The 22,481-nt window shown below is 42.5% G+C and overlaps 1 protein-coding gene across 2 annotated transcripts in view; it reads left to right on the top strand.

The window, feature by feature from the left end:
• svopa (SV2 related protein a) overlaps positions 1-20,891 on the top strand; it is a 75,021-nt gene extending 54,130 nt beyond the window's left edge. For both annotated transcript variants that reach the window (XM_063034307.1, XM_063034308.1), the window contains exons 10-16: positions 1,816-1,889; positions 3,595-3,671; positions 5,781-5,888; positions 7,399-7,510; positions 14,861-14,942; positions 16,244-16,333; positions 17,922-20,891. In XM_063034307.1, coding sequence (XP_062890377.1) covers positions 1,816-1,889; positions 3,595-3,671; positions 5,781-5,888; positions 7,399-7,510; positions 14,861-14,942; positions 16,244-16,333; positions 17,922-18,113 — 735 coding nt within the window. In that variant the 3' untranslated portion in view covers positions 18,114-20,891. The remainder of the gene's footprint in view (positions 1-1,815; positions 1,890-3,594; positions 3,672-5,780; positions 5,889-7,398; positions 7,511-14,860; positions 14,943-16,243; positions 16,334-17,921) is intronic.
• Positions 20,892-22,481: the final 1,590 nt, after the last annotated feature.

Below are 22,481 nucleotides of genomic sequence, written 5' to 3'. Positions count from 1 at the left end.
GGGAGAAAAAGGAGAGAGAGACGGAAGTTAGAGAAGTCAATGTTCATGCCATCAGGTTGGAGGCTATAAGCGTTGACTTCATTAACTTTGCCTCCAACTTTCACCCTGCCCTCAAGTTTACCTGGTCCACTTCCAACACCTCCCTCCCCTTTCTAGATCTTTCTCTCTATATCTCTGGAGACAGCTTATCTACTGATGTCTACTATAAGCCCACTGACCTCTCACAGCTATCTGGACTATTCCTCTTCTCACCCTGCCTCTTGCAAAAATGCCATCCCCTTCTTGCAATTCCTCCGTCTCCACCGCATCTGCTCTCAGGATGAGGCTTTTCAATCCAGGACGAGGGAGATGTCCCCCGTTTTTAAAGAAAGGGGCTTCCCTTCCTCCCCCATCAACTCTGCTCTCGAACGCATTTCTCCCATTTCACGCACATCTGCTCTCACCCCATCCTCCCACCACCCCACTAGGAATAGGGTTCCCCTTGTCCTCACCTACCACCCCACCAGCCTCCGGGTCCAACATATAATTCTCCATAACTTCTGCCACCTCCAACGGGATCCCACCACTAAGCACACCTTTCCCTCCCCCTCTATCTCTGCTTTCCACAGGGATCGCTCCCTACGTGACTCTCTTGTCCATTCGTCCTCCCCATCCCTCCCCACTGATCTCCCTCCCTGCACTTATCCTTGTAAGCGGAACAAGTGCTACACATGCCCTTACACTTCCTCCCTTATCACCATTCAGGGCCCCAGACAGTCCTTCCAGGTGAGGTGACACTTCACCTGTGAGTCGGCTGGGGTGATATACTGCGTCCGGCGCTCCCGATGTGGCCTTCTATATATTGGCGAGACCCAGCGCAGACTGGGAGACAGTTTCGCTGAACACCTACGCTCTGTCCGCCAGAGAAAGCAGGATATCCCAGTGGCCACACATTTTACTTCCATGTCCCACTCCCATTCTGATATATCTATCCACGGCCTCCTCTACTGTAAAGATGAAGCCACACTCAGGTTGGAGGAACAACATCTTATATTCCGTCTGGGTAGCCTCCAACCTGATGGCATGAACATTGACTTCTCTAACTTCCATTAATGCCCCTCCTCTCCCTCGTACCCCATCTGTTGATTAATTATTTATTTAATTATATATATTCTTTTTCTTTCTCTCCTTTTTCTCCCTCAGTCCCTCTCACTCATATCCCTTTTGCCAATCACCTGTCCAGCTCTTGGCTCCATCCCTCCCCCTGCTGTCTTCTTCTATCATTTTGGATCTCCCCCTCCCCCTCCCACTTTCAAATCTCTTACTAGCTCTTCCTTCAGTTAGTCCTGACGAAGGGTCTCGGCCCGAAATGTCGACTGTACCTCTTCCTAGAGATGCTGCCTGGGCAACTTTTATGTGTGTTGCTTGGAATTCCAGCATCTGCAGATTTCCTCGTGTTTGAGAAGATTTTGTGATACGTCGGCAGTTCTGACATTGAAAATGACCTGCTGTTGAGTGCCAACATAGCAACTAGCCCTCTCTGGGAACTGGACGTCAGGCACGTCTTTCACGGGCACAGGCCCATGAATACTGATCTGATAGCTTCGCTCTTCTCCTTGCCCTTCCTTTCCTATTCCCCAGTGGGACTATATCTAAGAAGAAAGTAAGTAAATTGGCATTGTAATTTTTAAAATGTAATACTTATGCACTTCATTAGTTTCATGGTACCATAATCTTGGCTATAGTTGTAGTGAGGAAGTTGATGATGGTGAAATGAATCAAATGTTCCCTCAGCTATCATTAGACTAAATCTGGTGAAATGTTTCTTTGAGACAGGAGGACCGTGGTCGTATCCGGGACCTCTTCACTCCAGAGTTTCGAATGACCACCATCCTGTTATGGTTCATTTGGTAAGGCAGATTTTGAAACGGTGAAGTTCATTCGATTCAAAATGCCTTTTTCTAATGTTTTTTTAAAAATACTGTACACAGTCCAGGTAAGATCTGTAAATATCCGTCACATTAGACGTCAAATTACAGGTAAAATACACTCATTGGCCTCATTACTTAGTACAGGAATGTACCTAATAAAGAGGTCACAGGAGTGGAACCTGCCCATCCAGTTCAAGGTTCGAAGTGTTGTGCGTTCAGAGATGCTCGTCTGCACACCATGGAACACATGGTTATCTGAGTTACTGTCACCTTCCTGTCAGCTTGAACCAGTCTGGCCATTCTCCTCTGACCGCTCTCATGAGCAAGGCATTTTCACCCACAGAACTGCTGCTCACTGGATTTTTTTTGTTTATCAACCTAGAGACTGTTGTGTGTGAAAATTCCCGGAGATCAGCAGTTCCTGAGATACTCAAACCATCCCATCCGTCACCAACAGTCATTCCACGGTCAAGGTCACTTAGAACTAATTTTGTTCCCTATTCTGATGTTTAGTCTAAACAACAACTTCTTCTTGACCATGTCTGCATGTTTTTATGCATTGAGTTGCTGCCACATGATTGGCTGATTCGATATTTGCATTATCGAGCAAATTTACCTAATAAAGTGGCCACTGAGTGTACTTTTTTAATCTAACTTGGATACCCTTTACAGGACAACACTACATAAGTGTATTTCCGGAATTATCGGTGATTTGTACTCCAGGATCAAGAGAACTCTGTGAATTAAAAGACTAATAACAATAATAGTGACCATGGAACTCCTGAATTGTTGTAACATCAATCTGATTCACCGATGCTGATTAGGGGAGGTGTCATCACCCAATACTCTCTCATCTCTTACAGCCCTTAGTTGTGGGTATATTGTTTCATGCTGCTGTCTTCCCATGTGACAATAAATCCAGGCAATAAAGCCAAGAAATGCATTGAAACAATAAATCCCTTTATTGTTTCAGTGCATTCCCTGGCTTTTTGTATCAGTTAACATTCTGAATATCAGCAATATTTGTTTAATCCCAGACAACTCTATTTCAAGAGTTTAGTAGTCCCATTTAATAAAGGAGAAATGTATGCAATATACATCCTGAAATTCTTGTTCTTCGTAGACATTCACAAAAACAGGAGAGTACCCCAAAGAATGAGTGACAGTAAAAGTGTTAGAGCCCCCAAGGACACCCTCTTCCATGCACAATCAACAGCAAAGCAACGACCATTCCCCCCCCCCCGGGTCCCTTCGGAGCGGCCCCCCTACCCCCCCCAGGTCCCTTCGGAGCGGCCCCCCGTCCCGTCGGGGCGGCCCCTCCCCTACCCCCGGTCCCTTCGCCCCATCCCTCCACCCCCCCACCAAAAAGAGGTGTATCATTTCACAGTGAGAGGGGAGACATAACAAAACAACTCACTGATTTGTGATGATAAGAGTGTGTTTCTGCTCAGATATGCATAACTCAACAAACCTGTTCAGATTATCAAGAGATATTTGAAAAATACGGAAAATGGAAAAATCTTACAATAGAACATGCATATATTATTTTGATTAAATAAATCTCAATTCACTTTGCTAGAATGATGAAAGCTAATGTTAACCCTGGCTCATAACGTTGAGAGGAACGGTAATGAATCTGAGTAATTGGGAATAGTAACGCTGAGGTATGTGTGTCTGCCTCCAGGTTTTCCAATGCGTTCTCCTATTATGGATTGGTTTTGTTAACCACAGAGCTTTTCCAGGAAGGTGATGTGTGCAGCAGTAAGTATAACTTCCTAATTTACTAGCCTTGTGATAGGGGAGGAGAGGGCAATTCCACATTGACTATTGATTTCAAAGTAGCTTCAATAGACTAACAGAATAAGCCAATATTTAGGAGACTGATCTCCCCAGAAACTGAAATTGATTTTGTGTTTAGTGGCAATCATTTGGGACCAAACTCGTTATTCTAAGATGCATTCTGAACTGCTGTGTCATTTGTTTCTTTTTGTTTTGGCGAGTCTCTACGTGTGCGTGCATCCGTGATGATAGATTTTTCATGGTCTTTTTACAAGGTGTGGAGCGAGAGAGAGACTGTGTGGTACGTCACTCCTCACACAGACACTTTCGCAGTATTTTCCCTTTTTTTTACGAGGTCGAGTTGCGATCTCGACACTCAATCCGGCACAGATGGAAAGCGTACTTGGGGGGCGGACCTGACTAGTTTTGAACTCGGGAACCTCCGCTCCCAGGTCCAGCGCCGATGTCGTTGCACCACCAGCCGGCCCTGCTGTGTCATTTCTAAATGCTGCTCACTCCTTCACAATGCTTTGTTCTGTTGCCCTCTGGAAATCTCAGTCAAGATCCACTGTTCCCTCTAAACTAATCGGGTGCACAGCTGCGCAGTAACTGAAATGCTTCTGTGCACATAGCTGTTGTTGCCACACACCGAGAAAAAGTTCTTTGAAACGTGAAAGATTTTCTTTGTTGTACTTCATGCCCTTTAATAAAACCAAAAATTATGTGATTCTTTTTCCATTTTCATTCTATATATTCATAGTATCCATATTACAAAAAAACACATTTAAAGTGCCAGGCAGTTTACAGGTCAGGTAAAATTTTCCTGCTCAGAGCAATGGTTGGTCTGTGCAGCTGTAAAATAAAAAAATAGTGGGAACATTGGTCAAGGTACTGGCGCTGTCTCTTAAACTCTTGACTCTGTGCACTGAAACGATCCACGTGAGTCAGCCATTACATTTTGACGAAAGAGTTTTTAAGGATATTTTTATTGTGAACGGCTTGAAAGTTTCATAAACACAGCTGTTTCCTTTGACAATCTGACTATCCCTTAGTAAAGTTTCACTTTATAAAAGAAATGCTCCATCATGTGAAAACTAACACTTTTCACTGCTCTTGGCTTAAGTGTTCCAAGGTATTTTGTCACAGATTTACTGATGCCTTCTATTTGCGGTTTGAAGATTTCCATTCTACTCTGAACTCTAAACATTGCATTTCTTCTTGTTCTGTGGATCTTTTCTGAATTAATACCAAGATAGATTTCACCTTTTTTTTAATTCTGAGAATAATAATTTCAACCACATTTAGCTGATACCTTTTTCTCTTGGATTTACCTTCATCCTTCCATTTATAGCTTTTGGAATCTCAACTGTTGTTTTATGAATGATTTCTGCTGACGACATAGCATCCTACCTTTTGGACCATGGCTCTGTACTTGATGATTTAAAAGTAATCGAGTTAACATTCAACAATTACACATCTGATCTATTTTTGTAATTAATGAATAATACAGAAGGCTGAAGCTGTGCAATTATTTTCAGAGATTCATCCAGTTGGAACAACTCTGCCATTCGTCCTTGTTCTTTCAGCTTGGAGGTTTGCAGTTCAGGTTCAGCTTCGTAATCGCTGCTGGCACAAAACAACAAATTTCACGACATTAACTGATTCCGAGTTTAGACAGCAGTCACAGATTCACAGAATGCTGTGGCACAGAAACAGGCCCTTCAGCCCATCTAGACCATGCTGAACTATTATTCTGCCTTGTTGTCACCCATCCCGTATCACTCCCATCATTTACTTAACTAAATCGGCATCCAACACTCGCTCTGGCACATCGTTTCACACTCTCACCACCGTCTGAGTGATGATGTTCACCACTCCTGTTCCCATAACATTCACCTTTCACCCTGAACACAACCTCAATGGAGGAAAAGGCTGCTTGCATTTACCCTGTCTATATCCCTCAGAGACTGGAGGGGGCATGACCCCGACTGGGGGGGAGGAGAGACGGAGACTGGAGGGGGCGTGACCCCAACCCTGACGAGGGATACATAGGGTGAAGGGGATTTATTTTCTGTTTTTTCATCTTTTGAGTGACGGCAGGTGGGAGGAAGCCTGAGGGAAGGTGTTCACTGGACTGCAAGTTCCTGAATGCCACTGATTACAAAGATCTTCTCTGGACAACATTGTCAGAATTTCCAGGTAAGGGCTTGGAATCTATTCTCCTTCATAGTCGTGGAGCAGATCATTGGTTTTCTTCCCCTCCTTCAGTAGGAAGGTAACCAGGTCAAAATGTCACTGTTTTGGTCATATATCTTTGGAGATAACCCGTCCTCTTCCCCACCCGTCCTCTTCCCCACCCGTCCTCTTCCCCCCCCGTCCTCTTCCCCCGTCCTCTTCCCCCGTCCTCTTCCCCCCCGTCCTCTTCCCCCCCGTCCTCTTCCCCCCCCGTCCTCTTCCCCCCCGTCCTCTTCCCCCCCGTCCTCTTCCCCCCCGTCCTCTTCCCCCGTCCTCTTCCCCCCGTCCTCTCCCCCCCGTCCTCTCCCCCCCGTCCTCTCCCCCCCGTCCTCTTCCCCCCGTCCTCTTCCCCCCCGTCCTCTTCCCCCCGTCCTCTTCCCCCCGTCCTCTTCCCCCCCGTCCTCTTCCCCCCGTCCTCTTCCCCCCGTCCTCTTCCCCCCCGTCCTCTTCCCCCGTCCTCTTCCCCCCGTCCTCTTCCCCCGTCCTCTTCCCCCCGTCCTCTTCCCCCCGTCCTCTTCCCCCCGTCCTCTTCCCCCCGTCCTCTTCCCCCCGTCCTCTCCCCCCCGTCCTCTCCCCCCCGTCCTCTCCCCCCCGTCCTCTTTCCCCCCCGTCCTCTTTCCCCCCCGTCCTCTCCCCCCCGTCCTCTTTCCCCCCCGTCCTCCTTCCCCCCCTCCTCTTCTCCCCCCCCTCCTCTCCCCGCGGTTCCTGAGGGTTGCAGTTGCATCTATCTCTCCCTCTTGCCTTCCGGTCACCTATCCCATTCTCTGCTTGCATGAAAATAAAGCCTGCCTTGCAAATCTCTTTTAACCTTCCCCCTCTTTCCTGAAACCTGCGGCTCTTGTGTTTGGCATTTCCACACTGGCGAAATCTGATTATCTACCCTTGCTATGTCCAAGTTATTTCATACGCTGCTATCAGGCTGCCCCTTGTTCTCTGAGGCTCCAGAGTAAACAACCCACGTTTGTCCAAACTCTCCTGATTGCTGATAACCTCCGTTACAGGCAGCGTCTGATGAACCGCTTCTGCACCCTGTGGTGTTGTATTTTCTTACTCCAAAACATAAACTAATTGGAAGAGAAACGCAGACGTGGGGATGTGTGTCTGAGTTTAATTTTCTCTTTAAAGAGAGGTGTGCACTTATAACAGAGGGAGCATGGTAACATGTCATTCACACACTTGTACATGTAAGCTGTAATGATTTATGTAAACAATAAAATGCTTAGTCAATCAATATACTTACTGTATTACACAAACATTACTGAAATATTAAATACACAATGTGTGTGTGTGTGAGAGAGATTATGGCTGAAACAATAACTGCCCACCTTATTGAGTGCAATCATTTCAGTCATGAGAAAAATATGAAATGAAGAAACGTCAATTTGGAGAGAACCATTTCTTGTCTGAATAGTAAAGATGCAGCTGACGACATTTGGGAACATCATTAACATTGATTGTCCTGATCTTTCTGCAGGTGTCTTAGTGACTTTGTGGATCATTGACCGCATTGGCCGTAAGAAGACGATGGCCGTCTCTTTCGTCATCTTCTCATTCTTCGCCCTGCTCTTATTTGCATGTGTCGGGAGGTGAGATGATTTCTAATCTTTTTGCTTTATCAGTGCTAATTCTCCTAAGGTATCATGAGGCCAGGAGTATTACATCAGTGAACTTGTGATCTGTAATTCTATCACTACCATAGTAGCCACTCATTTTTAGACTACGAGGTCTGCTCTGACTCCAGGCAGCCTACAAACAGCTGGAGGTTAATAACTCTTCACCAAGCCCAGAAAAGTTCACACTAAAAGGTTTGCCTCTATGTACTTACTTTCAAAAGTTTTTTTTTCATGTTTGTAACTTCATTCAAAGAGTTATGGATAGACCTGGCACTTGGAGGAACAACTCTTAATATTTACCATAGTTATTACTGTGAATCAAAGTATAAGCTGCACAAGAATGTTAAATATTCTTTTTTCCCTGCAGTTAAGAACTGCAGTCTTAATTTGAATGGCTTTGGTGAGAAAAACTGATGATGGAACAGGTTCAAGCCCTGGCAGACAGCCAGTAATCAACGAGTAATCCTTGGGAAATAGGCGACAAAATCCTCCTTGAACTGTCCAATGTGGAAAAACAATATATCTTTATAATTGCACAAATGTAGAAGAATATTTAATTCTGTAAATAGTGGAAATAAAAGGGAATGGGATGAACAAAGAACAAGAAGATTTGTAATGAGGCAAGTGTAGCTTTTCATACATTTATTGTGCTTCTTTATTTTCCTCTAAATGCCTACAAGAAAATGAATCTCAAGGAAGCATACACTGTCTGGTAACATATATATACTTTGATAATGAATTTATTTTGGCTTGACTTTAACTTTCACTTGTACCACTTGAAGTCTGTAAAGGGTGTAATATGTTATTATGTAATGTGTGGGTTTAATACATTAGGGTATCGACTACAATAGGAGACAAAGCTGTTGTTGCACTTGGACGCAAAGTCTATATTTCAAGTCCACTGCAGCAACTTGAACTACACTATGGGACGGTCTATAGTTATCTTTATTATCACTGTATGTTAATATTATGGGTAAGATGATGGAACACACAGCAGTGGTCATCGGGGGATCGGAAGTGGAAAGGGTGAGCAGTTTCAACTTCCTGGGTGTCAACATCTCTGAAGATCTATCCTGGACCCAACATATTGATGCAGTTACAGAGAGGACATGACGGCAGCTATATTTCATTTAGGAGTTCAAGGAGAATTGGTATATCACCAAAGTCACTCGTAAGTTTCTACAGATGCACAGTGGAGAGGGTGCTAACTGGTTGCAGCACTGTCTGGTATGGAGGGGCCACTGCACAGGATTGGAAAAAAACTGCAGAAAGTTGTAAACTCAGTCAGCTCCATCATGGGCACTGGCCTCCTCGGCATCGAGGACACCTTCGAAAGGTGATGCTTCAAAAAGGTGGCATCCATCATTAAGGACCCCCATCACCCAGGACATGCCCTCTTCTCATTGTTGCCTTCAAAGAGTGGGTATAGGAGCCTGAAGACATGCAATTGACGATTCAGGAACAGCTTCTTCCATCAGATTTCTGAATGGACAGTGTGTCACGTACCCCGTAACATGAATAAAGAACCAGCAGGATGGAAAACACTTTGGAGTCCAGTATTGCTATAAACTAATAATATTTATTAGTAACTAGATAGATAGATATACTTTATTAATCCCGAGGGAAATTTGGTTTTGTTACAGCCGCACCAACCAAGAATAGAGCGTAAATATAGCAATACAAAAAACCCCAACAATCAAACAACAAAATGCAAACTATGCCAGATGGAAAATAAGTCCAGGACCAGTCTATTGGCTCAGGGTGTCTGACCCTCCACGGGAGGAGCTGCACGTTCAATGGCCACAGGCAGGAACGACCTCCAGTGCCGCCAAGTGTTGTATCTCGGTGGAATGTGGCTGAAGTCCAACAGTAAAAAGTTCAATATCCAGTCTGCAAACACGTTCCTTGATCGTAATATGCCCCGGATTGCACCATCCGTTGTTAGCCAGATCAGTAAGCACCCCACTCCCTCACGCTTACCGCTCTCGGTGCACTTCCGGTCAGCGGGAACGGTATTACCCACCGAACTCCTCTTCTCCAAAAGTCTCTGTTGTCTCGACCCGTTCCTCTTTCCTCAGCTTTGTGATCCCCCTCTGTGTGTTATGCAATGCAGTAATATAAATGTAGATAAATCAAACAGGTTAGCAATAATTATATATATATATATGTAAGTATATCAGTAAGTGTGGAAATATATGTATGAAAAACCAAGCTGCTTGGAGTCTAGGGGTAAAAAGATAGTCTTACGATGATGAATAATGTTCAGTTCAGTTCATGGTACTGAGTTGAGTAGTGAAGGAGAGAGGGAGAGATTTGAGTCTTCAGGTGAGCTGACGCCGTCGATCTCCTCGTTGTCCTTCGAACTCCTTTAAAAGTCACCGACTGTGACTTTAACAAAGGGGACTGGTTTTCTGTGGTGGAACTATCCCCCAGGCGAGGGTGGACACATGGACAATTCCCCACCAGTCAACCCTTTTCCCCTTTCCACTGTTAGAGTGATGGATAGATCGATTATGTATTACAGTGTACTGATACAAAACAACAAATTTCATGCCATTTGCCAGTGATATTAAATCTGATTCTGACTCTGATATGCCTATTATGTCATATTATTTATTCATCATCTCAAATTGCTCCATCTCTGTTGTCCACACAACTCAAAGTCCTCTTTGCAGGCACAGAGCAAATTTGAAAATGCACAGATTCCATGATTTTTAAAATGTAACAGCAATAACATGTATTGATTGTTTGAAATAGTGAGGGAGCAGCATCTCGCAGGGTGGGAGTCTCGTCAGGAGTGAGTCCTATTTGAGCCAATAAAAAGTAAGGAGGTGTAAACGGAGTGGCCATTGTTAGAGTGGGGCAGTTTTAGAGTGGTCTGGCTTTGGCTCAACAGGCTTAGGCAAGAACCAGCGAGGGCAAGTACAGATGTAGGCTTTAAGTAAGTTTCTGCTAAGTTGTTTTTTTTTCTGTTTGTAGATAGCTGGTGCACTGAAACTGGCTCCAGAGTTAGTGTTATGTTCCATGTGAGAAATGTGGGTGACCTCCAGTCTCCCTGATAACTACATCTGTACAAAGTGCACCGAGCTGCAGCACCTTAGAGACCGTGTTAAGGAACTGGAGCTGCAGCTGGATGACCGTTGGTTCGTACGGGAGAATGAGAGGGTGATAGGAGCTACAGGGAGGTAGTCACCCATCAGTTGCAGGAGGCAGATACCCGAGTGACTATCAGGAGAGGGAGAGGGAATGCACTAGATGGGCCAAAGGGCCTATTTCAGTGCTGTACTTTTCTGTGACTCTCTGACAACCCAACAGCACGTTTGTCACTTACAGTTATTCCAACGATTTACCGGCAACCCGCGTTCAATTCCCGCCACTGTCTAAGGTTTTGTACATTCTCCCCGTGACCACGTGGGTTTCCTCCAGATGCTTCTGTTTCCTCCTCAGTCCAAAGACGCTCCAGTTGGAAGATTAATTGGTCATTGTGAATTGTCCCCTGAGTAGGACAGGGTTGAATCGTAGGGTTGCTGGGCAGTGTGGCTGAAAGGTCTGGAAGGGCCTGTTCCGGCCTGTATCAATTCATAAATAAATAAAAATAAATATAGGAAGAGTAGAAGAGAGGTGAGAGTGAGTATTGGATCACTGGAAAATGATGCTGGAGAGGTAGTAATGGGGGACGAGGAAATAGCGGACTAACTGGAAAAGTATTTTGCGTCAGGCTTCCCTACAGAAGACACTAGCAGTATGCTCGAAATTCGAGAGTCAGTGGGCAGAAGTGAGTATAGTTACTATTACTAAAGAGAAAGTGCTTGAGAAGATGAAAGGTGTGAGGGTAGGTTAGTCAAACCCAGACCCGATGGGATACACCCCAGAGATCTGAAAGAGGTGGTTGAAGAGATCGTGGAGGCATTAGTAATGATCCTTTAGAATCACTAGATTCTGGAATGGCTCCGGGGTACTGAAAATTTGCAAATATCACTCCACTCTTCGAAGAGAGAGAGGCAGAAGAAAGGAAATTATAGGCCAGTTAGCCCGACTTCAGTGGTTGGGAAGATGATGGAGTCCAGCAGCCAACCAGAACATTGGAAGTTTGGAGAGGAGGGGCCTTCAGTCAGGTCCACTGCCCCAGGATAAGAGGCAGGAGCGGGTCACAGCAGCAGAGTAGAGCTTTAACCAGTGACCAATCGGTGTTTGGGATTGATTAGTAAGAGAAGTTAAAGAAAGACAGGCAAACGCAGCAGCCGTTGTCTGAGTGGACATAGAGTTGTGATCTTAAGGCGTTAGCTCTTCAAAGTTTCAGCAGAGAGGCTTCACTCTGAGAAAGCAAAGGAAAGAAAAGCTGAAATTTCTTTTTCCTTCGCTTATTTGTATCTGTTCAGCTAGGACAGTAGAGATGCCAGGCAGGATAGTGAAGTACTCCTCTTGCGAATGTAGGAAGGCAGGGAGGCCTCCAGTGTCCCTGACGACTATAACTGCGAGAAGTGCATCCAGGTGCAGCTTCTAACAGACCATGTTAAGGAGTTGGAGCTCCTCTGTTCTGAGGCTGTATCCTCTGATCTTAGACTCTCCCACTATAGGAAACATCCTCTCCACATCCACTCTCTCAAGGCCTTTCACCATTTGATGGGTTTCAATGAGGTCACCCCTCATTCTTCTGAATTCCAGTGAATACAGGCCCAGAGCCATCAAACGGTCTTCATGTGACAAGCCATTCAATCCTGGAATCATTTTCGTGAACCTCCTTTGAACCCGCTCCAGTTTCAGCACATCCTTTCTAAGATGAGGGGCTCGTACCTGCTCACAATACTCCAAGTGAGGCCTCACCAGCTTTTACGAAGTCTCACCGGTACATCATTACCTTTATATTCTAGTCCACTAGAACAAATGCTAACATTGCAATTGCGGCCTTCACCACAGTCTCAACCTGCAAATTAACCTTCACGGAATCCTGCACAAGGTCTCCTAAGTCCCTTTGCACCTCAGGTTTTTGGACTCTCTCTATATTTTGAAAATAGTCACCCCTTTCATTTCTCCTACCCAAGTGCTTGACCACACACTTCCCGACACTGAATTCCATCTGCTATTTCTTTGCCCATTCTACTCATCTGGTATCTCTACTTCCTCAAAAGCAAATGCCTCTACACCTATCTTCATATTGTCTGTAATCTTTGCAACAAAGCCATCAATTCCATCATCCAAAGCATTGACATATAACGTAAAAAGAATTGGTCCCAACACAGACCCCTGTGGAACAGCACTGGTCATGGGCAGCCAGGCAGAAAAGGCTCCCTTTATTCTCACTGTTCGCCTCTTGCCAATCAGCCACTGCTTTATCCATGCTAGAATTTTCTTGTAACATCACGGGCTTGTAGCTTGTTAAGCAGCCTCATGTGTGGCACCTTATCAAAGGCGTTCAGAAAGTCCAAGTACACATCAACTGATTCTCTTTTGTCTATGCCCCTTGTTATTCCTTCAAAGAATTCCAACAGATTTTCAAGCAAGATTTTCCCTTGAGGAAACTAAGTATCTAAGTATCACCATCCTTTTCTTTCACATTTACATGTTGGCTCCATTTACATGAAACCATCGCTTATTTTATCATGTGCCTCCAGGTACCCTGAGACCACATCCTTAATGATTGACTCCAACATCTTCCGAACCACTGAGGTCAAACTAACTCACTTTAGTTTCCTTTCTTCTGTCTTTCTTCCTTCTTGATGAGTGAAGTGACATTTGCAATTTTCCAGTATTTCAGCACCATTCCCGAATCTGGTGATTCTTGAAAGATCATTACTAATACCTCCACAATCTCCTCAGCCATCTCTTTCAGAACTCTGGGGTGTTTAGTGTTTGGTCCAGATGATTTATCTACCTTCAGAGCTTTCAGTTTCCCAAGAACCTTCTCTCTAGTTGTGGTAACTTCACTCTTCATGCCCCCTGACACCTGGAACTTCCACCATACTGCTAGTGTCTTCCACAGTGAAGACTGATGTGAGTCTGCACACGTGTGGGATAGTATATGGTTATGTACGTGGTAGAAGGAATAAAGGTGTAGACTATTTTAAAAATGGGGAAAGAAGTCAAAAATCAGAGGTGCAAAGGGATTTGGGAATCCTGCACAAGGTCTCCCAAGTCACTTTGCAGCTCTGATTTCTCTCTATTTCTGCTCCTATGACTTGTGGTCTAATTTTAAAAACAACCTGTCCCAAAAAACATAATGGAACTATTATGCAAAATATTATACCAAGTGAGAAAATTATTTTGAACTAGATCACCAAAAGATGCATGTTTTAAGGTGCATCTTTGAGGAGGAAAGAGAGGGCGAGAGCTAGGGAGGGCTTAAGGAGAAAATGTGTATGCCTTTAATTACTGAGGTCCTGAGAATAATGCGGCTAAATGTTTGCATGATCAAGGGTATAGGATTGGAGAGCTCAATGGGAGTCAATGGGAGATTTAATTGACAACATTAGACCATGTGAGGTTTGGGGAAAAAAAAGGATTTTAGAAAGAATGTGTTACTGAGCTGAGAATTAATGCAAATACAAAGTTTATAGGTAAATGGGCTATTGTAAATTTGAGGAGAGTGTAGCAAAGTTTTGGATGGGGTCTTGCATTTACAAAGGGTGGAGTGAGAGACTGTTGTGATAGTCAAGTCTAGATCTTTCACTAGAAGATGAGCTGAGATCAGGAGTAGCACTGGGTAACGTTACAGCAGTGGGAAAAGTTGGTCTCAGTGATGGGGCAGATACTTTGGTGTGCATCATTCAGGTTCTATTTCATCTAGGTGCCAGATTTGAGGAGTTGATTGAAAGGTAGGAAAGAGAGTTTGTCAGGACCAATGGCAATAGCTCCCAATTTTCCATTACTTTCCAAAACTTTACTGTGTTTTCAAATGTTTTGCAAGGGTCAACATGTAAGTGTGAAAGAAAAGGGTGGTGAATACTTAGATTCTTGAAGGACGCTGAAGCAGCTGTACAGAACGAGAAGGTTTTATAGGTTGGCAGAAGTGAGACAATTATCAATCTGCCTAAGGAACCCGTTTCTTTAAGATAAAAGTTGCTGGTGAACGCAGCAGGCCAGGCAGCATCTCTAGGAAGAAGTACAGTCTGCCTGGCCTGCTGTGCTCACCAGCAACTTTTATGTGTGTTGCTTGAAATTCCAGCATCTGCAGATTTCCTTGTGTTTCCGTTTCTTTAAGATGTGGCTGAGTTATGGTGATGATGTAGATCAAGAATCATATTGGCTGCAAGGCTTTTTTCACATTTGTTGGTGGGTATGTCCTTACTCTACACCCTTATCTGTGTCTTGGATTCTCTCTTGCAGGTTTGCCCTCACTGTATTCCTCTTCATCGCCAGGGCATTCATCTCTGGTGGTTTTCAGGCTGCATATGTCTATACACCCGAGGTAAGAACATATAGGTATTTATGTGATAATTTGCAGAATGCTTGAGTTACTGGATCAGTAATCCATTGACTTTATCCAGGGGATAAATAGAACAAATGGACAATTTGAAGTTTGTTCATTATGTGCCATGTCTTATGATGTGGGTGATCATGGTCTTTCCATGACCATGATTGTTCTTGGCGAATTGTTCCACAAAAGTGCTTTGCCATTAGCTACTTCCGGGCAGCGTCTTTACAACCCGGGTGACCTCCCCACCCCCCCAGCGATTACTAATACTCTTCAGAGATTGTCTGCCTGGCATCAGTGGTCACATTACCAGGACTTGTGATGTGCACCAGCTGCTCAAACCACCATCTACTTCCTGCTCCCATGGCTTCACATGACCCTGATCGGCGGGGGGGGGGGCGGGGTTGGCTAAGCAGGTGCTACACCTTGTCCAAAGGTGACCTGCAGACTAGCGGAGGGAAGGAGTGCCTTACACCTCCTTTGGTAGAAACGTACCTCCACCTTGCCACCCATAAATTTGAAGTGTAAGTGACTAACAAGCTGTTGGGTTGTCATAGGGTAGTACACCAAAACAGGCCCTTTGGCCCATCTACACCATATTAAAAACATTTAAACTGCCTATTCCTGTTGACCTCTACTGGGCCTATAGCCCTCTATGCCCTATCATCCACGTACCTATCCAAAGTCCCCTTACATGTTGAAATCGAGCTTGCATGCACCACTTGTGCTGGCAGCTCCTTCCAGACTTTCACAACCCTCTGAGTGAAGAAGTTTCCCCTACATTCTCTTATGAAAGCACGACTGGTTCTTTAATATCCTTCACTGATCTGGGACCTTGGTCAGACCCACTTGAACATAAGTGACATTTTGCTGCCTTTGTAAGGACTCAGCTGGTCAGTACAGTGGTCCCTCCTCAAAGCAGCTGGGAATGAATGATGAAATCCCTCCCAGTGAGGCCAACTTCCTAAGAATGAATAAACCAAAATTTAAATAAGGAAAATTTTATGGGATAATTGGGGATAAAAAATGTTGGAATTTTCTTTTTTAATTTCAGATTTCCTGTAGTTAGTTTCCAGACTTCCATGAATGGGAACTGTTTACTAACTTGAATTTATGTGATTGAATAGGCAATTTTATATTAAGGCCTTCGCTTGAGAGTGGCGACAAAGTTGAAATGAAGTTCCTGAAACCTATTCAATTTCCTCTTCTCTGATGTTTTTCCCTTTCATTCATCTGCTTGTGAATAGTGCTGGCGCTTGGAGCAGTCACAATTGCCATTGTTTTCACCCCTTCAGGTTTACCCGACTGCCACTCGAGCACTGGGCTTGGGGACATGCAGTGGGATGGCACGCGTGGGAGCGCTCATTACTCCCTTCATTGCACAGGTATGGCGAATAGGTGCCCCGCATTTTGCAGCAAGTCGTAATTCAACCTATCCACAGATCCCTCAGCTTATTCACTCAGACACACGTGTGCATTTCTGCAGTTCTATGGCTGATGGTCATACATAATTCTCCAGATTACTGCATTTCATCAATTATCCACAAGGAGTTTCCTCTCGGGGTTGGATTGGCATTCAAGCTGTATGGACCTTCACAGAAAAGTGCCAGAAATGGGCTAGTAACGTCATGAAGGATCCCACCCACACTGCTCATGGACTGTTTGTCCCACTCCCATCAGGGAGGAGGCTACGTAGCATCCACGTCAGGACCACCAGACTCATAAACAGTTACTGTCCCCAAGTAGTAAGGCTGATTAACACTTCCACCCACTAACCCACCCCTCCACACTCCCAACCACTACTACTTTATTATTTCTTGTCAGTCACCTTGTGTACAGATACTCCTGTGCCGAGCGTTACTTTATGGACATATAATCAATCTATCTCGTGTAATTACATGTTTTTTTATTATTGTGTTCTTTATCATTGTGTTTTTTTTGTGCTGCATTGGATCTGGAGTAACAATTATTTCGTTCCCCTTTACACTTGTGTACTGGAAATGGCATTAAGCAATCTTGAACTTGATTCTGCCATCTTCTGACATAGCACCGGTGGAATCCTCAGGTAGACAGTGTAAATAGCCGTTTTTGTAGGAGCCTTCCTTTCTACTATCAGAATCCTGGACTTTTGTGCATCTCCTCCCAAACTCTGACCTCCCAACCCAATCTTCTATCTTTTATGGAAGCTTGCATGTCTCAAGAATCTGTTCAGCCTTTTTATTATTATTATTATTAAAAAAAAGTGGTTCCCAGTATTTTCAGTGATGTTATCTTTCACAAGTTCATGTTTCCCCTTTCTGAGTGAGGTAGAAGATTAGACACCAACCTTTCACTTCTAAGATCTTTGTTTAATTCCAACCAAGGATGATGGAATGGAAGCTTCCTCTTTATATAACCAATAAGTTTAGGAAACATAGAGATCCTACAAAGTGTATAATCTCATTAGAACTCCATAATTATATATGATTACACATACTTGAAAGGTACAATGATAACTGGTCTATTATTTCTACATGTATCGTACAGATCATTTAATCACATCAGTACATCCAAGTCATACAAGAAAAAAAATAGAAGAATGCAGAATATAGTGTCACAGGTACAGAGAATATACATTGCCAGCAAACAACATGGTACAAGACCATGTCAAGGTGGAGTGTGAGGGTAAGGGTCATCTTATTGTACAAGAGGACCAATGCAAAGTGACACAGAGCAGTTAAGGGGCAGAGGTTTACATGTTAATTTCTATTTTTAACCAGTGTTCCACAAAGGGAATGAATAATACACTGCGTCTCATTGTGATAGCTCTTGTACTTAATATCATCTCTGGCAATAGTAGTTCTAAGTTTGCTTTTAGCTTCTGCAACTGTTGCATCCCATGGGCAAACAACGACCGTACAGTTTGATGACATTGCTAACGATACAGGAGTGAAGCTGCTTTAGTTTAAAGAATCTATTTTTACTCCCAATCAGGTCATGTTGGAATCCTCAGTCTATCTAACGCTTTCAGTATACAGTGGATGCTGCCTATTGGCAGCATTTGCTTCCTGCTTTTTACCAATCGAGACGATGGGACGAGGTCTTCAAGAATCGAGCCAGCAAGAATGGGGTCAAGAAATGGTGGGCAGAATGCATCATTCAAGCAGCTCAAACAGGAGCACCTAGCACACGTTTATCACAAGAAAAAATTAGCTCTAGAAAGAAGAAATGGCCTTACAAGAAGCAGACAATATCGTGACCATACTAGTATGTACCCATTCGGCTGGTTAATAACTCCGTGAGTATGAGGTGGGAATCAAATATAATATGTTGCGCATATACATAAAAATTGAAAAGAATCCTCCAACAACTTTGCAATGTTGTATAAAAGGACATCCACAAAAGATTGGAATATAAAGGTGGAATTAAAAATAGAATGTAAGGGAGGGACCTGCCTTTCATACATAGCCATTTATTCAGCTGTAATACAGACAAGCTTTGCTATTTACAAACTGCTATCATTACTTGTAACAGAAAATATATCATTGCCACATGTATCCAACAAATTTCAATAAACTAGTCTAACCAATGTCTTATAGTTTACCATTCAGTCTCATTTTCAATGAGTTGTTACTCATTTGTGCAGCGGTAACCAGAAAATGTGAAAGCATGGTATTCAGAACATCTCTATGAATCCTTTGGAGATGTTATTGTGTGTGCAGATAATAGGCTGCCTTTTTATCACTACATGAACAGCAAATTAAAAAAGATAGTTTCCAGTATGTGCATCTGCTGCTGGAACCCTATGCCACTAGAACAATCTCAAGAGATGCCATTGAAGGCCAGTTTGTATTAGCAAGGTTTGTCTGTAATACTGTATCACGCACTGAGATTGCTTAATAAACCTGTCACTTTAAAACAATAAAAATGTATGGGGTTGCACCTCTTTATGGGAATCTTAGTTTTTTTTACTGCGATGTTTATGTATAGTGATACATGAATGTAACACTATAATCATGCACTAAACTTCAATCAGATGTACTGCTAAACTGGTAATGTCCCAATATAACTCTTCTGTAGTGAAACAATGATATCCTGCAGTGCCATCTCCTGCTGCTTTTGTCAGCTGTCTCACAATAACAACCTCCTGTTGTTTATCTGTCACAACAGGCCATTCTGTGATGCTAATCCCATATTAAACTTGATTATGCCTTGTTGACAATTGCCAGAATTGGCCTGTCTCTGATGCTAAAATGATACCATCAGGACTGACTTAACGTGAATCTACAGAGACTGACGTTTTAAGTGAAACATAGTGGTGATAGACCAATTGGTCATTGTAAATTGTCCTGTGATTAGGCTAGGATTAAATCAGGATTGCTGGGCTGCACAGCTTGAAGGACCTATTCTGTACTGTATCTCAGTAAGTAAATAAATAGATCCCAACAATTTTCCATGTTAGAATTATTTAATTTTAATGCAAATTTTCGGTATTTCCTTCAGTGTTTCAGTAATACTACAAGGATAATACGATAGTATTTATCAAAGGTTTGATTCTCACTGCTGCCTGTAAGGAATATGTACGTTCTCCCTATGACCACTTGGGTTTTCTCTGGGTGCTCTGGTTTCATCCCACAGCTGATAGACATACCGGTTGGTAGGTGAATTGGCCATTGTAAATTGTCCCGTGATTAGGGTTAAATTGATTGCTGAGCAGTGTGGTTTGAAGGGCCAATGGGCCTACTCACGCTGTATCTCAATTTAAAAAAAACGTAGAGAGGACCTCACCCCCATCACAATCTCTAACCAAGTGTCCTATGGATCTACTAATTAGTTTCCTCTCAACTCCTAAAAGAAGCTGTGATCGCTTTCACTGAGAAAAAACAATAACTGCTTGAAGACAAAGTAATGGGCATGGTAAGAGCTATTAGGTTTTTAATAAAAATCAATAATATATTACAAACTCTGCCAACTGTGTTAAGTTATGCTCAACACATTATGCTAGAATATCTTATTAAATATAATCGAACATGCATGTAATCATTGGGAAAAACTGAGAATAAAAAATGATTGTTTAAGTTGGTCTGGGATTTAAATTGCAAATTATGATTGCATTTGCTCAACATAAGCTGCTTGTGTATTGAAATGGAAATAATCTAAAAAAAAATCCAAAAGCACTTAGAATTTAGGTATGATCACTGCAAAATTCCACAGGTCCCAATAAAATGAATGACATGGTTTTCTGTTCCTCATTTCTAAACACCCTGCTCTTGCTGAGAATAAAATAATAGTGCTGGGGTTCTCAGAACGCCAGTAGTGGAGCATTGGGACCCTTAGAGAAATGGCATTTTAACTCCTTCTTCTAGTGTTCTGGACATCTCCATTTGGAGGATCTTTTGTAAAGTATTAGATCGAGATCTTTAATGTCAATCTGCCAGCTAGCTGGAACCTCAGCCTCGTGTTTTATTTGAAAGATGGCAAGTGCTGCATTTGCTTAATGCTGCAATATCAACATAGCCAATTCATGCTGAAATACAGGAATTAACCCACACACTTTAAATCTGGGGGGGGGTGTCTCTACAATAAGGAATAGGATGGAAGATGTATCATTTAGATTTGTAAAAACTTTTTTCTATCCATAAATATTATTAATGTTACTTATTCATCTAAAAAGTTTCCATCATTAATATGTCCTTCTGTCTGGTACTGTAAATACTGGACACTAAATTTCACCTGGGCCTTAGTACTATTAAATTTGGTTCTACTGTACATTAGAGGCATTCTGAGAGCCCTAGATTCACCGCGATTTTCGTAGGATTGCTATACTCAGTTTGTATCATAATTACCATTTATATTGCATTTGTAACATTAAAAAAATGTCTCAGTGCCATTCTTGGATCATAAAATTGAAACAGAAAGAAATGAGCTATGCAGTGGGAGACGCTAAAGTATGTTGAAACATCTGCTAAGGGTGGGGTTTGTGGGGGGGGGGTACTTTAAACAAATTGCAGTTGACTGGAAAACATGTGTGGCCTTGATGTCAGTTTACGTCCACACCAAAATGGCCATGGTTATTAATGTTGTGATGTTCAAGTGGTACCAAAGTTAAAGACTTCCACTTGATTCTGATTTCTCCCTAATGTCACAGTGACATTAGTCACAGTGATCTGTGACAATGAACTGTAACTTTTGTATTTAAATTGTCTGAGAGAAAAGTATGAGAAGTTTACAAGGCAATGCTCGGTATAAAAGTACTTTGAACGTCAACTTAGTGGTAAGTGTGCAGAGACTGAGTTGAAGTCAAGTTTGAAAAAGTTGCAGAAGCAAAAAAAAACAGAAAATGTTGGAAATATTCAGCAGGTCAGGTAACTTCAATGAATATAGAAACAGTGAACATTACAGGTTAATCACTTTTCTAGCATTTAATTGATTTGAATAAAGTGAATACAAAGAATAATTGGTTTAGTAAGAACAGTAATAATAAAATAGTTCCATTTTGATTCCATTCTGGTGTTGGTCTGATTCTCTAAAGTCAAGTGACGAACCTGAAATGCTCGGTTTGTACTTTTCTTCACACACATTTCCTTCCAGCATTTTCTGCTTTTATGGCAAAATACTTCTTGGTTAATAGTTTTTCAGCAAGTCATAGTCGAGCAATTAAATAAAAAAAAGCTTTTCTATTAAAGAGGGCTAGAGATAAAATGAGTAGAAGCTAAATGATAGTGTTTACCTCACACTTTGCCATTAAATACTGTGATGCTCGTCTCAGAAGTTAGTTGGCCACATCTAGTCGCTTAGCTGAGCCTGTTTGATCAAACACCGATCATTGGAGATTCAATAATGAATAAAAGGCAGTAGAGGGCCAACATCAATTCCAGCAAGAGGAGCGAGAAAGAGAGAAGCACAACTTTTTTTTCTAATCAGATAAATAAACCAAATGTTTTTAAGACTATGAATTGTCTGCAACAAAATAAGGTATCTGCATTGTGTAAAATAATAGTAGAAATTAAGAAAAAATGAGCTGATTAAACAGGTCTGTATAATGATAAGAAACTGGTACTGTATATTGTGAAGCCTGTATTTTACATTCTCAATGTATAAAAGTAATGGAGATATATTGTCAGTAAAGTACTGTTTCTGTATTACACTATAGACTAACTACTTCTGTTGATTCTGGAACAGGACTGTGGTAAACATCCAAATCTGCACTCTGCATCCTGGTCTACTCATGAGCAACATTACAAGGAATCTATTAGTTTATAATAAATAAAAACAATTGAGAGTTCAGATGACTTTTATACCCTTTTCAATTTCACATGATTCAGGGCAACATTCCTGAATAGACTCTAGCCTGCAACTTTCTTTCAGTAATTTATATAAACTACGTCAACCCAGTAAGTGCAATGCAGCATGAAAATTATGCTTGTTATATTTCACGTTGTAATTGTCTGAGGCCAGCAATAAGCTGATCACTTGTAAACTCACTCTCGATTTGTGTTTCTCTTTGCGTTGTCATTGAGGTTGTTTACTATTTTATCCAATAGACGATCTAAT

The sequence above is a fragment of the Mobula hypostoma genome, chromosome 27, assembly GCF_963921235.1.
Source record: "Mobula hypostoma chromosome 27, sMobHyp1.1, whole genome shotgun sequence".
In the NCBI taxonomy this organism is placed as follows: Eukaryota; Metazoa; Chordata; class Chondrichthyes; order Myliobatiformes; family Myliobatidae; genus Mobula; species Mobula hypostoma.
The sequence above is the reverse complement of the archived record's forward strand: the minus strand, read 5'-3'. Positions and strand labels throughout refer to the sequence as shown.